The 14,335-nt window shown below is 38.2% G+C and overlaps 1 protein-coding gene across 5 annotated transcripts in view; it reads left to right on the top strand.

The window, feature by feature from the left end:
• The window catches only part of PARG (poly(ADP-ribose) glycohydrolase), a gene marked incomplete at its 5' end in the record, with an annotated part of 147,263 nt that overhangs the window by 16,592 nt on the left and 116,336 nt on the right, over window positions 1–14,335 (top strand). For all 5 annotated transcript variants that reach the window (XM_084904726.1, XM_084904725.1, XM_084904727.1 and 2 more), the window contains one exon: window positions 5,378–5,452. In XM_084904726.1, the coding sequence (XP_084760852.1) occupies window positions 5,378–5,452 (75 nt within the window). The remainder of the gene's footprint in view (window positions 1–5,377; window positions 5,453–14,335) is intronic.

Below are 14,335 nucleotides of genomic sequence, written 5' to 3'. Positions count from 1 at the left end.
TATCAAAGGCTGCCATAGTCACATTAGCAAATCCATAACCTGCGACAGGCATTTTCTTAATCCCTCTTTATTTTGCTTTTTGTATTTTTTTTGTTTTGTTTTGTTTTGTTTTGTTTTTGTTACTCCTCACTTGAGGATATTTTTCCCATTGATTTTTAGAGAGTGTAGAAGGGAGGGAGGAAAGGGGAGGAAGAAAGAGGGGGGTGGGAGGAAAGAAAAAGAGAGAGAGAAAGAAAGGGAGAGAGGGGAAAGAGGAAGGGAGAGAGAAACATTGATGTGAAAGAAACACATCAATTAGTTGCCTCCTGCATGCACCCTACCAGGGAAGGGTATGTAACCTGCAACCAAGGTATGTGCCCTTGATTGGGAATCAAACCCCAGATCATTCAGTGTATAGGTGTACAAGCCAGCACTAACCACTAAGCAACACTAGTCCGAGCTTTATTGATTTTTTTCTAAGAACTGCAGCTGATCATTAGAGTTGTGGCTCATAGCAGTCACCAGGTCAGCAACTCCTGGCTCCCTTTTAAAGAGAGTGGCTCTGCTGTCCCACTGCTTAAAGTGCCACCTTCTGCTCATATGTACGTTTTTTAACCACTGATAGAAACTTAAAAAAATACTGTATAAAGAAAAAGTTCTCATTTTGTATTGCTACTTTTCTTACTAAACACGGTGAGTGTCAATAGATGCAAAGATGGGATTTGTATGCAGAACATTAACTTGCAAACACCAGGTGTACCGATTACTAATGTGAAATTTTTTCAAAAGATGGAGTTACACATATGTTGATACATATGCGATTTGATATGTATCCTGTTTTGTTGTATTGACAGCAAGCTTTAAAACTTCATATGTCAAATTTGCTGAAGGTGTTAACATCATAGATATTTTTATGCTTAAAAATGTAGAATTTTGTGCCAAAAAAAGAGTATTTGAGGGAAGTTTTAATTCATTACTTTATTTTGAAGAAAACGTTATTGTATACTTAGGGAAGCTTATGGTGAACATGCTCCATCTCAAGATACTTGTGAATGCTGACTTAATGCTTTAAAAGTGATGATTTTGATGTGAAAGACAAAGGCATCCAGGTAAATCGAAAAAGTTTGAAGACCAACAATTACAAGCATTATTGGATGAAGATGCGTGTCAAACTCAAAAACAACTTCCAGAAAGATTAAATGTTGCTCAGCAAACAATTTATGATCATTTACAAGCAATGGGAAAGATTTGAAAGGAAGAAAAATGGATGCCATCAACTAAATGAAAGACAAATGGAAAACTGAAAAGTCAGTAAAATGTTGATTCAACGGCACAAAAGAAAGTCTTTTTTGCATTTAATTGTGACTGGCGATGAAAAGTGGATTTTATTTTGAGAATCCCAAATGCACAAAATCATGGGTTGATCCAGGTCAACCATTGACATTGACTGTAAGGCCAAATCGCTTCATTTGGTGGGATCAGGAATGTGTGGTATATTATGAACTTCTAAAATCAGGTGAAACCATTAATACTGATCACTATCGAAAACAAATAATCAATTTAAATCACGTTTTGATCGTGAAACCATCTGAATGTGCCAGAAGACATGGGAAAGTAATTTAGCTTCATGATAACGCACCATCACACACTTTAGTATAAAGTGCTGCCTATTCTGACAGTTAAATATTAAAACAAAATCCATAGTGTTTTAAATTACATTGTCCACTCACTTTAACCAGTTAAAGACATGTTAAAAGATCTTGCCTGGGAAGTATTAACCCACTCACTATATTCACCAGACCTTGCTCCTTCAGATTACCACTTGTTCTGATTGATGGCACACGTACTTCCTGAGCAGCACTTTAAAACATACGGAGAAGTTAAAAATTGGATCTCTGAATGGCTGGCCTCAAAACAAGAAAAGTTCTATTGGGGTTTTATAATTAGTATTAACTTCTAACATCTTCTTTTACTTCAGTCTTCAGGTCTCAAAAGTAGTCTACTATGAGGTACAACTTACCTAAAAGATGGGGGAAATGTGTACCTAGCGATGGACATTATTTTGAATTAAAGCACTTTTGATGTTTCTCTTGAAATTATCATGTTTTCTTTGATTATAACACCCGCCATTATTAACCAGTACACCTAGTAAATATGATAGTGGTAGAGATTCTTTAGTTTGACATCCTGAACTACACTGGATCTTAGAATGGCTCAGTCTTTTGATCATTTTTATCTATTTAAAGTACCAGCCTTCATTCTACAGTGTGTTGTCTTTTGGCCCTTGTATTCTAAAACCACAGTTTAATAATATAAACTAAAAAACACCAAAACAGGCCATCCACGAGTACTACCTAAATTCTTTTTGAGAAACACTGTTTTAGTGCCTCCGGCAGAGGAGGGAAGTTGGGGGCAAACAGGGTGGCAGGGGAGCAGTTAGGCATCAATCAGGCTGGCATTGGAGTGGTTAGGGAGTGATCAGGCTGGCAGGTAGAAGTGGTTAGGGGCAATCAAGAAGGCAGGCAAGCGAGCAGTTGGGAGCCAGCAGTCCTGGATTATGAGAGGGATGTCCGACTGCCCATTTAGGCCTGATCCAAATAGGCCTAGAGGGGCAGTCGGACATCCCTTGAGGGTTCCCAGATTGGAGAGGGTGCAGGCTGGGCTGAGGGACACCACCACCACCACCCCACCCCCCAACCTCCCTACCCTCATGCACAAATTTGTGCACCGGGCCTCTAGTTCTATAATTGTTTCCTTTGTTGAAAGAATGGATAAAAGTGTGGGGCAAAAGTAGGCATACAGTTGTGAGTACGTGAAACACAGAGTTTATTCTTGTATTATTATTACTATTGTGTTTTCTATATGAACAGCAGTAAACCTGTTGCCCCACCCTGTAAACATACACTTTTTGCTATTTTTATGCATTTGGTGTTAAGAGAACTTAGAGATGTTAAAAATTTTTAAAAAGCAATGTCCTCAATAGTTGATTTACTTAGTAATACTTCTGTAAGTGAAGTGTCTGATAATTTGCAAGGAGTGGACTTCTTTGTGCTTTATTGATTTGTGCTATCATGAATTATGAAATAAAAACTCACTTGGAAATTGATAGCTTGAATAGAGAATGGTAGGAGACCTCATAGTAGACTACTTTTGAGACCTGAAGACTGAAGTAAAAAGTAGATGTTAGGAGTTAATACTAATTATAAAACCCCATTAAGTAAGAGTGTAAACGCTACTTTAAGTGTTTTTTCTTACCAACTTTGAGGAATAATTTACATATAAGAAAGTGCATGTTTTTAAAATATGTAATGATAAGGTTTGCATATATCTGTTAAGCCCTCACTATAGTCAAGGTACAGAATATTCCTGTCACCACCAAAGATTCCTTTTACCCCTTTGTGGTTGGTTCTTCTTTGTTTACATTTTTACATAAATAGAATAACATAGTACGTAGAATCAAGATTTTTGAGATTTATCCATGTTGTTTAGGGTATCAGCTGTTTGTCCCAGTATATGCATTGTTTGTCCATTCACCTTTGATAGACACTGCTATTTAATACTTTGTATGAGGTTGTGAAATCAGTTACAAGTAATTAGGAAAAAAAATCCTTAAAATCTCTTTTTTTTCCTCTTTCTAATGGGAAATCTTGTATTATGGCTGTGAGAGAAAAATAAAACTTTTTTTTGGCCATGTTATTTTATGGTTGATGTTCCCCCACTCCCACTCCTTTTTGAAATAACTTGAATATCCCCTGATTCCAAGTAAATAATATATACTTTTGTTGGCTCAGTTTTTAACCTAGACGGATGCTTGGTGATTATTTCTATGACATGAAGTAATTTTTAGGAACTCTTTGGCAGAGTTAATTTTTAAAAACTTCTTTAATGATGAAGAAATTTGGAAGATTTATAGTAATGATCTAACTGTTTTTCAGATTTACCTACACTTACAGTAAAAAAAAATTGGGGGGGTATGTATAGTAAGTATTAACAGTTATTTATAAATATTACATATTTATTACTTTATTGAGATATGCACATCATAAAATATAATCAAAATAGAAATTTAAAAGGATGAAATAAAACATAATTGTAAATAACAGTTCTTTCTGCAAAACTATTGGATTATTTTATGCATTACCCACTCTGGTGCTAAAAAAACAAAATTTTAAAGATCTTAACAGCTTTTTCAACGATTCATGCATTTGGGCAACAAATAGAAAGGAGCTCCGAAGAGCTGTGCAAAATAAAGACTTAAAAAAAGAAGGGAGCGGAGGGGGGGGGGAGGGGGAAGGAAGTTATAGTAGCAAAATGGATTGACTGTTGCAAAGTCACTTTCCTTCAGGGAATGGCAAGGGTCTATCAGGCAGATTACCTCATTGGTGCCAACCAGGTGATTCCTGATTGATGGTTTAAGATTCTCTTTATGGGAGAACCAAAACTGTAATTAAGTTTGGTTTAGTGATATGGGTTCAGCATGTGTCTCTGTTTTGGGCCTATTATCTTATTTTTAATACTACTAATCCATTATAAAGTACTGCCTGTTCCGACAGTTAAATGTTATACCAGTGGATGGCGAACTATTTTAACTTTTCATTCTACATAAATCCTTAGTTCGTGTGAACTGCTGGGGGAAGGTAACTATTAATTTGTAGCTTATAAAAATAGTGGAAATAGAGGAAAAATACCATTTTGTGCATTGAGGCAGTGTCTCTCTATTATTATTTTTATTATTGCCATTTCAATCAGGGATCCTTTTCACGTATTTGTTTCCTAATTTACTGTCCCCATGACATTTAAAAAAATATTTTTTTAATTGAATTCAGAGAGGAAAGGAGAGGGAGAGAGAGATAGGAATATCAAGAACGAGAGAGAATCACTGATTGGCTTTCACCTGCATACCCCGTACTAGGGATGGAGCCTGCAACCTGAGCATGTGCCCTGACTGGGAATCAACTGTGACCTCTTGGTTCATAGGTCTACACTCAACCACTGAACCACACAGACTGGGCTAAAATTTTAATACTGTAAATATACTGTCTATCTGTATACATAGTGTGACCCTTTTAATGGCCAGAAATCATAATTTTTAATTTTTAATCCTCAAGATCTAATTTTTGTCTACTTAATTTGTATTAATTATCTCTATTTAGAAGGTATGTTTTAGAATAATTGTTTTTCCCTTATTACTTGACCTATCTAACTCATATTTCTTAAGTAAATAATAAATTAGTATGCATTTTGTTGGTTCATAGTTACTTATGTGGAACAGTTAATGGTAGGAGGAAGTTTGTGTAGCATTAAGAATTTTACTGCAAGTAATTCATTAAGGAGACAGTTTATTCATAGATAATTCACTTGACTCTCTCATGAGGTTTTCTTTATACTTTTTCCGTAGGATGCTATTCTGAAATACAATGTGGCATATTCTAAGAAATGGGACTTTACAGCTTTGGTTGATTTCTGGGATAAGGTAAGAGTATGCTTATTTCTTTAACTATGAAAATAATATGACAACTATAAATAGTTTAAGAAGAATATCTAATTCTGTCACACTAACACAATTATCTTTTATTTTTGTGAAAAATGTTTTCTGTTATTTTATATGCATTTATAGGAACTAATTTTGAATTTTGTTTTATTCTTTTTCTTTTAAAATTGTATACCATTATCAACATTATCAGTGGCTGCATATTTCATAACTAGTTTTTGAGAATTTAATGATTCCCATATTCTTAGACATCTAGGTTGCATCTAGTTTATGTACATACACACACATGCACATAAATATATACAGTTATGTGCCACTTACCAAATGGGATACATTCTGAGAAATGAATCCTTAGGTGATTTTGTTGTCATATGAACATGATAGATGTTTTATACTTACACAAATCTAGATCATATAGCCTTCTATACATCTAGGCTATATCTTGTAGCCTGTTGTTCTTAGGCTACAAGACTGTGCAACATGTCACTGTACAAAATAAAACAGCATGAGATTAAGTCATATACAAGATCCATCACCACAGTGCTCACACCAACACCTAACTTGTGGCAGCCACTAATCTTTTCCATCTCTATAATTTTGTTATCCTTTTTATTGTTGAGTAGTATTCCATGGTGTAGATATATAATTTATTTAATGATAGTCACATTTCAGGATATTTGGGTTGCTTCCAGTTGTGGGTTATTACAACAAATCTACCATGAACTGTTGTGTGCAGGTTTTTACACGAACATACATTTTTATTTCTCTGAGGTAAATGCCCAAGAGTGTGATTGTCAAATTGATAAGTCTATTTTCAGTTTTAAAAGAAACTGCCAGTATACTTTTTGCTAGATAAGCCTTCCAAAGAAAGATACTTTATATACAATTTTAAAAAAATTTTAAATGTTTTTTCTCACATTCATTTATATATGTTTCATTTACAAATAATAGAAATAGTAATTTTAGAAATGGAAATATTTTGAAGTATTTTCAATATTAAATACTTTGATTTACCTAATAGAGAATAATTATTGAACTTTAAATAGCTCCTATATTTTCATACTAGAGGCCCGATGCACCGATTCATGCACCATTGGGGACCCTTGGCATAGCCTGCAGGGGTTGGGCTGAAACTGGCAGTCCAACGCCACCTGCTGCTCCTGCCTGCTGCTCCCACTCATCCCGGCCACGCAGACTCATACCCAGTCAGTTCCGATTGGGAGAGGCTCACACCACTGCAGCAGCGCTCGCCAGCCATGAGCCTGGTGTCTAGCGCATAGCGGTTAGCTGAGCAGCACTCTCACTGTGGGAGTGCACTGACTACCAGGGGACAGCTCCCTTGTTGAGCATCTGCCCCCTGGTGGCCAGTGTGCATCATAGCGACTGGTCAGTTGGTCAGTCACTTAGGCTTTTATATTTATAGATTGGAGCTGTTCCCTCTGTGGCCCTTTTTTCAGATAAATTACTATGAGCTAGAATAATATTGTTATTTCTATTGTAAATAAATGTTTGTGATTTAGAGATGGACTTTCTTGGTCAGAGTGACATAGTTGTCCCTGGCAGAGCAATGTATCCAAATCAGTGTTCTTTCTACTGTTGCCTGCAATTAGAGAATATTGTTTTTTGGCACACACTCTCTCCTCCTACTTGCTGCCTTATTTTCTATGCAATAACAGACATGTTCCTTTCTCTCACTTTTCAATGCTTTAAATATACCAAGTGCTTGTAAGTAGTTATGGACTAGATTTCAAAGGCGATCAAGTAGTCATATTGGTTTTCATGGTTACCAAGGTCCAGAGAATATTATCTAGAAGCAGCAGTGCAAGTTAACAAAACTTCTTTTTAACAAAACTTCTTACGTTTCTGATTCCTGCCCCCGCTCCCTGTTCATGCTACAAAACACACCTAAGTATAACATACTTTTCTTCTCTAAGCATTTTAGCTAGTGACGTTATAGCGTTCTTGTCAGTTCATTTACTCTGTCATTACTGTACCTGACTTGTTTGTTCTTTGGACTGCTCATGGTAATTTAAAAGAAAGTGTTTGGTTAATTATGTGATCAGGAAGCAGACATTAAGGTTGTTATGAACCTTTATAGTTATTTCCTGTTAATTCAGAAGAGCCTGAACATATGAAAATGCGTCTACAATAGTATAAATAACACCACCACTCACTTTGTCCCAGAAATGTTTTGATTATCTCTCAGAATATTTGTGAGGCAATGTGATGCACAGTTGTGGCCCTTAGATTTATTGTGTATCTGAATCCTGTAGAGGGCAGTTGAAACACAGTTTGCTGATCACCACCCTCTTGAGTTTCTGATTTTGTAGGTCTCGGGTAGGACCTGAGATTTTGCATTTCTTTTCTTTTTCTTTTTTTTTAATTTTTGGGGGTGACATTAGTTAAAATTGCAAAGCATATATTGCATTGTGTGTTCACCACCCAAAGTCAAATCTTCTTTCATCACCATATATTTTACCTCCTTTACCCATTAGCCCCCTTTCTCTTGGGTAACCACCATATTGTTCTCTTTGTCTATGAGTTTTTGTTTGTTTGTCTTGTTCATTTGTTGCTTTCAGTTTTATATACCACATATGAGTGAAACCGCATAGTTCTTGATGTGTTCCATCTTAACTCACTTAACATGATATTCTCAAGATCCAACTTAGTGCTGCCATGGAGGCGGTAGAGGCTCCCACCAGTGCTGCCTTGCTAGCCAGCCATGAGCCCGGTTTCTGGCTGAGTGGTGCTCCCCCTGAAGGAGCACACTGACCACGAGGGGACAGCTTCTGCTTTGAGTGTCTGCCCTCTGGTGGTCACTGCATGTCATAGCGACCGGCTGTTCTGCTGTTTGGCCAATTTGCATATTAGCCTTTTATTATATAGAATAATGTCTTATTATGGGCAAGGCTGCTAATTCAAATTTTTTTTTTTTTTTAGATAGTTAAAGGGAGGGGCAGAATTTTCACTTGAGCCTGAAGCTAAAATTGCCCTTTGCTCAAAAATCTGCATACCACTGAGACACATCTTGGTGAGGCTCATTCTGGATCCCCACACTGTTTTATTATGTGTATAAGTATTGGGAACCATCTTATCTCTTTAGTGAAAGGAACCTTTTGTTATGTTACAACCAATAACTTTATCTCATGAGTTTGTTTTGGCTTCAAGCCTGTATCCAGTATTCATGCAGCAACTTCTTCTCTTCTGTTCAATATTTACCTGGCATATTTTTTATTTTATTTTCTCTAAATCTTTCTAGATTTTTATATATTAGATAGGAATAGCCCATGGACACAGAAAATAGTCTGGTAATTGATTTCTTTTTGCAGTTGATTTCCAATTTCAAAGCATTGTGGTCAGTGAATACGTTTGGTATGATTTCAACCTTCTTAAATTTATTGAGGCTAGTTTTGTGTTCCAATATATGGTCTGTCCTTTAGAACAGTGTTTCCCAAACTTTTGACATATGTGTACCCCTTCTATAATTTTCGTAACGCTGAGTACCCCTTGTACTCATGAGAACGGAGAATTAGGCGCAGCTAAGCACATATCCCCACCAAACTCCGGTGCAACGCGTACCCCCACCAAACTTTTCCCATACCCCTGGGGTTCATGTACCACACTTTGGGAAATACTGCTTTAGAATATTCCATATGCACTGGAGAGGAATGTATAATCTGATGTCCTAGGATGAAAGGTTCTGTAAATGTCAGTTATGTCCTTTTGAGCTAATGTGAAAGTTAAAACCAATATTTTTAAAATTGATTTTATGTTTGGATATTCTTTTTTTTTTTTTTTTTTTTATTGTGAAAACATGGTTTATTTGCAAAGAAGTTCTGAAATGTTGTAGTATTTATTAGGTATGGCTTCTTTTGTAAAAATCAGAAACCCATACATCTTTCTTCTTATCATCTAATCTTATCATCTGTTCTTACATTGTACAATACCTTTAAAAAACAAGATTTGATATTTAGCTGCATGTTCAGCAGAAGTAATGAATTGAAGCCTTCTGCAGTTCAGGCATGGACAATTGTTCATGAACCTACAAAGACTTCTTGTTACAAAAATAATTAAATGTGTAATGATTATACCTTTCATTTGTGTAGGTATGTTTGGATATTCTATGTAAAGCTGTCAGTGGGGTGTTTAGGTCTCCTACTCTAATTGTTTTTTGTTTTTTTTTTGTCAGTTTCTCTCTTTAGTTGCTTTATATATTTTAGTGCTCCCTAATTATGTACATATACACTGAGTGGCCAGATTATTATGATCTCTGAATGCATAATAATCTGGCCACTCAGTGTATATCCTATATAATAAAAGGCTAATATGCAAATTGTCCCCTCCACCAGGAGTTCGACCAGCAGGCAGGCTGGCCAACCACCCATGAACGAGTTCATGCACCTGGCCTCTAGTACACACACACACACACACACAGAATGGCCAGATTATTATGCATTCAGAGATCATAATAATCTGGCCACTCAGTGTATATTGAGAAATGTTATGTCTTCTTGATGTGGTCTCCCTTTTATGATTATAAAATATGTATCTTTATCTCTTATTACCTTTATCTTGAAACCTATTTTGTTAAATATAAGTATGGCTATACATGCTTTTCTGTAGATGTTACTTCCACCCTTTCACTTTGCGTCTAACTTTGTCTTTGCAGTTTAGGTGTGTGCCCTGAAGACAGTATATGGTTGGGTACTGTTTTTTGATGCAGTCTGCTCCTTTTTATTTATATTTTATTTTTTATTCTTTCCTTTTTTATTTATTTTTTATTTTTTCCTTTGTATTGAATTTATTGGGGCGACAATGGTTAGTATAAATTATACAGGTTTCAGGTGCACAATTCCACAGCACATAGTACTACACTATATTGTGTGTTCATCACCCACAGTCATGTCCCCATCATTTACCTTCTCTTTCACTTATCCTCACTCCTCCCAAGCCCCAGCAGGCCACTTCCATATGCCAGCAAATGCTTCACCCTCTAGAGAGTGTGTCCATTGGTCATGCTTATATGCCTGCATATAAATCCTTTGGTTGATCTCTTACCCTCACGGCCCAATGGTAATAGATGGCAACAGCATGGATGGGTCTAAAGAGTATTATGCTAAGCCAATCGGAGAAAGATAAATACCACATGATCTCACTCATTTGTGGAATATAGTGAACAACATAAACTGATGAAGAAAAACAGATCCAGACAAAGATCCAGAGACAGAGAAGCATTCTGGATCTATTCTGGATCTGTTTTTCTTTATCAGTTTATGTTGCCTAATGCTCTCTAGACCAATTCATGCTGTTACCATGCTGTTGCAAATGGTAAGAGTTCCTTCTTTTTTTACAACAGCGTAGTATTCCATTGTGTAGATGTACCACAGTTTTTTAATCCATTTGTCTGCTAATGGGCACTTAGGCTGTTTCCAAATCTTACTCTCTGCCATTTTATTGCTAAATTCAATTCACTTACATTTAGGGTGATTATTAATATACTAGAGGCCCGGTGCATGAAATTTGTACTGGGTAGGGCACCAAGGCCTGGCCAGCAATTAGGGCCAATGGGGCCTTCCGGCTGTAGGCCGGGGCTTTTCTTAGTTTGGCAATGCTCCCTGGTGGTCAGCATACGCCATAGCACGATTTCAAACTCCTGAGGTGACAATTTGCATATTAGGCTTTTATATTTATAGACTAGAGTTCTGGTGCACGAAATTCGTTCATAGGGGTGTGTGTCCCTTAGCCTAGCCTGCAATCTCTCCAATCTAGGATCTCTCTCACAATCCAGGACTGCTGGCTCCACACTGCTCACCTGCCTGCCTTCCTGTTTGCTCCTAACCACTTCTGCCTACTAGCTTGATCACCCCCTAACCACTCCCATGCCAGCCTGTTTGCCCATAATTTCCCTCCTCTGCCTGCCTCATCACCCCTGACTGCCCTCCCCTGCAGGCTTGATCGCCCCCAACCGCCCTCCCTTGCAGGCTATCTTGTGTCCACATGGGAGCAGCCATCTTTGATCACATGGGACAGCCATATTGTGTGTTGGAGTGATGGTCAATCTGCATATTACTCTTTTATTAGATAGGATAGAGGCCTGGTGCATGGGTGGGGGCCAGCTGGTTTGCCCTGAAGGGTGTTCCAGATCAGGATGGGGGTTCTCTTGGGCATGGAGCGGCCTGGGTGAGGGGCCTGTGGTGGTTTGCAGGCCAGCCATTCCCCCCGGCAACCATGCGGAGGCCCTGGTATCTGGGATTTATTTACTTTCTACAATTGAAACTTTGTAACCTGGAGTGGAGCCAAGCCTTCTGCTCACTCCATGGCCACAGCCATTTCTGTTGGGATTTATCTTCTATAATTGAAACTTTATAGCCTTAAGTAAAGACCTGGGCTGGCCAGGGTGTGCAGAAAGCTTGGCTTCATCTATTGCCAGGGAAACCCAAGCCTACCTCCTGCTCTTTCCATGGCCACAGCCATCTTGGTTGGGTTAATTTGCATACTTGCTCCCGATTGGCTGATGGGTATAGTGGAATGATGGTTAATTTGCATATTACTCTTCTATTAGATAGGAAAAGAATTTTCTGTAACCATGTAATGTTTTGTTTTATGGTAGCTCTGTGCCTTTATGGTTCTTTTCCCTTGTGTTTAGGTTTGTTTTTTTGGTTGGTCAGGTTCTATGATTTTTCCCTCTGTTTTTTCTCTTTTTATGTTATGTGTATCAGTTCTGGATTTTTTGTGTGTGTGGTAACCATTACGTTTATATAAAAGAACCTTTATTTTATACAGTAATGATTTTCTTCTGAATTTAATCTTCATTCCCCTTTGCAAATTAAGACCTTTACCCCCTCCTGCTTTATGTTGTTGGTTTTTTTTTTCCTAATATTTTGATTTTTTACAGAGAGGAAGGGAGAGGTATAGAGAGCTAGAAATATCAATGAGAGAGAAACATCAATCAGCTGCCTCTTGCACACCTCCTGCTGGGGATGTGCCCGCAACCAAGGTACATGCCCTTGACCAGAATCAAACCTGGGACCTCTCAGTCTGCAGGCCGACGCTCTATCCACTGGCCAAACCCTTTAGGGCTGTTTTATGTTTTTGTTGTCACAAATTATCCCTATTTATGCTGTGTTCATTTTCAAATTGCAATAGCTATTGTCTTCTCCTTTTTAACTGTGTTTTTTTTTTTTTTTTTTTTTTTTTTTTTTTTTTTTTTTAACCTTCTTTAACCTTTAAATTATATTTAAGTGTATATTACCCTATTCTGAAGAAAAAGAGTTGCATTTTCCTTCTTCTATCTGTCTGTCATCTTACTCATAGTTTTGTATCCTTTTGTCTTATTAAGGGGAATTTCCCCTTTCAGTATTTCCTGTAATGGAGGTCTTGTGGTCCTAAGTTTCCTCAGCTTCTGTATGTCTAGAAAAATTTTTATATCTCCTTCATATCTAAAGGATAACTTTGGTGGGTATATTATTCTTGTTTGGTAATTTTCCCCCCAGTAGTTTGAATATTTAATTCCATTTTCACATCAATGTTTCTCTTTCTCTCCTTTTCACTCTCTAAAAATCATTGGGAAAAATATCATTGGATGAGAATTAACAATAACAATAACGATAAATAAATCAATCACATATTTCATGTCTTTAAGTTTCCTTTCTGGAGATTTTATTTAGTTATTTATTTTTTTAAATATATTTTATTGATTTTTCAGAGAGGAAGGGAGAGGTATAGAGAGCTAGAAACATCGATGAGAGGAAGGGAGAGGGATAGAGAGCTAGAAACATCGATGTAAACTCCTGCATACCCCCCACTGGGGATGCGCCTGCAACCAAGGTACATGCCTTTGACTGGAATCGAACCTGGGACCTTTCAGTCTGCAGGCCGATGCTCTATCCACTGAGCCAAACCGGTTTTGGCCTTTCTGGAGATTTTAATTTTGAGCTGCCTCATTACCTTGGTTATTTATTGTATTTCATTAATTCTTTCTCTGGGAATGATAGGTCTTTTTTTTTTTTTTTTTTTTTTTTTTTTTTTTTTTAATGGCATTCTTAGCAGGTTGCTAAAAAAAAAAAAAAAAGTTTCTTTTGTTTTCCAGTAGGTGGCGATGAAGCACAAGTTTTTGTTTTCCTTTGCATTGCTCTGGCTTCTCAGATCTCTCCTGGGCTGTGGAAATATGTTGCTCGGTATTTTCTGGGCAGGTGGGCATCTCCTCTGTGACCAGTTCTCGGTTTCAGGGCACCACCCCTGTAGAAGAATGTGGGAGGAGGTGGTGAAGGGGCACCCAGCCCCTGTTCGGGATCCTCCCTGGCCGCCTGCTGCTTGGTGCACTGCTACATCCCCCAGTGGTCCTATATTGCGAAAGGGCACAGACTGGGTTGATGCTCAATGCAGGAGGAGGGGAAGGGGGTGCAGCAAGGCCTAGAGGTACACGCTATGGCCCAGGGATCCCAGCAACCACAAGCCCAGAGCTTGCTTTCCAATAAAAATTTTTTTGAAAAAAAGGGGGGCTGGATGCCGCCACCTGCCCCCCTGGGAAGAACGGCTCCAGGAAGGAAAAGCCTCCCCATACCCCGCCAGCCCAGCCTGCGCGCCACAAAGGACCACACACTGACCATGGCGGTGTCCCCTGTCCCGCTTCCCCTTGGTCCCGCAGCTCATGGCAACTCATTGGTGACGTGCAGGAAGTGTAACCCCTCTGACTCCAAAACCAGCTGGGCATACAGCTGCTTCCTGTCCTGCTCCCTGGCGAATGCAGCACTGCTGGGCCTTACCACATCAGCTCTGGCTTCAGGCTTCTGACTTCCTGCCCACCTTTTTGTATACTGTGTGTGCTTGGGGGCGTGGCTTCGGCCTCCCTGGCCAATAGCACTG

Source organism: Pipistrellus hanaki (assembly GCF_964339955.1).
Source record: "Pipistrellus hanaki genome assembly, chromosome: 14".
Classification (NCBI taxonomy): Eukaryota; Metazoa; Chordata; class Mammalia; order Chiroptera; family Vespertilionidae; genus Pipistrellus; species Pipistrellus hanaki.
This window is presented reverse-complemented; position numbering and strand designations above follow the sequence as displayed.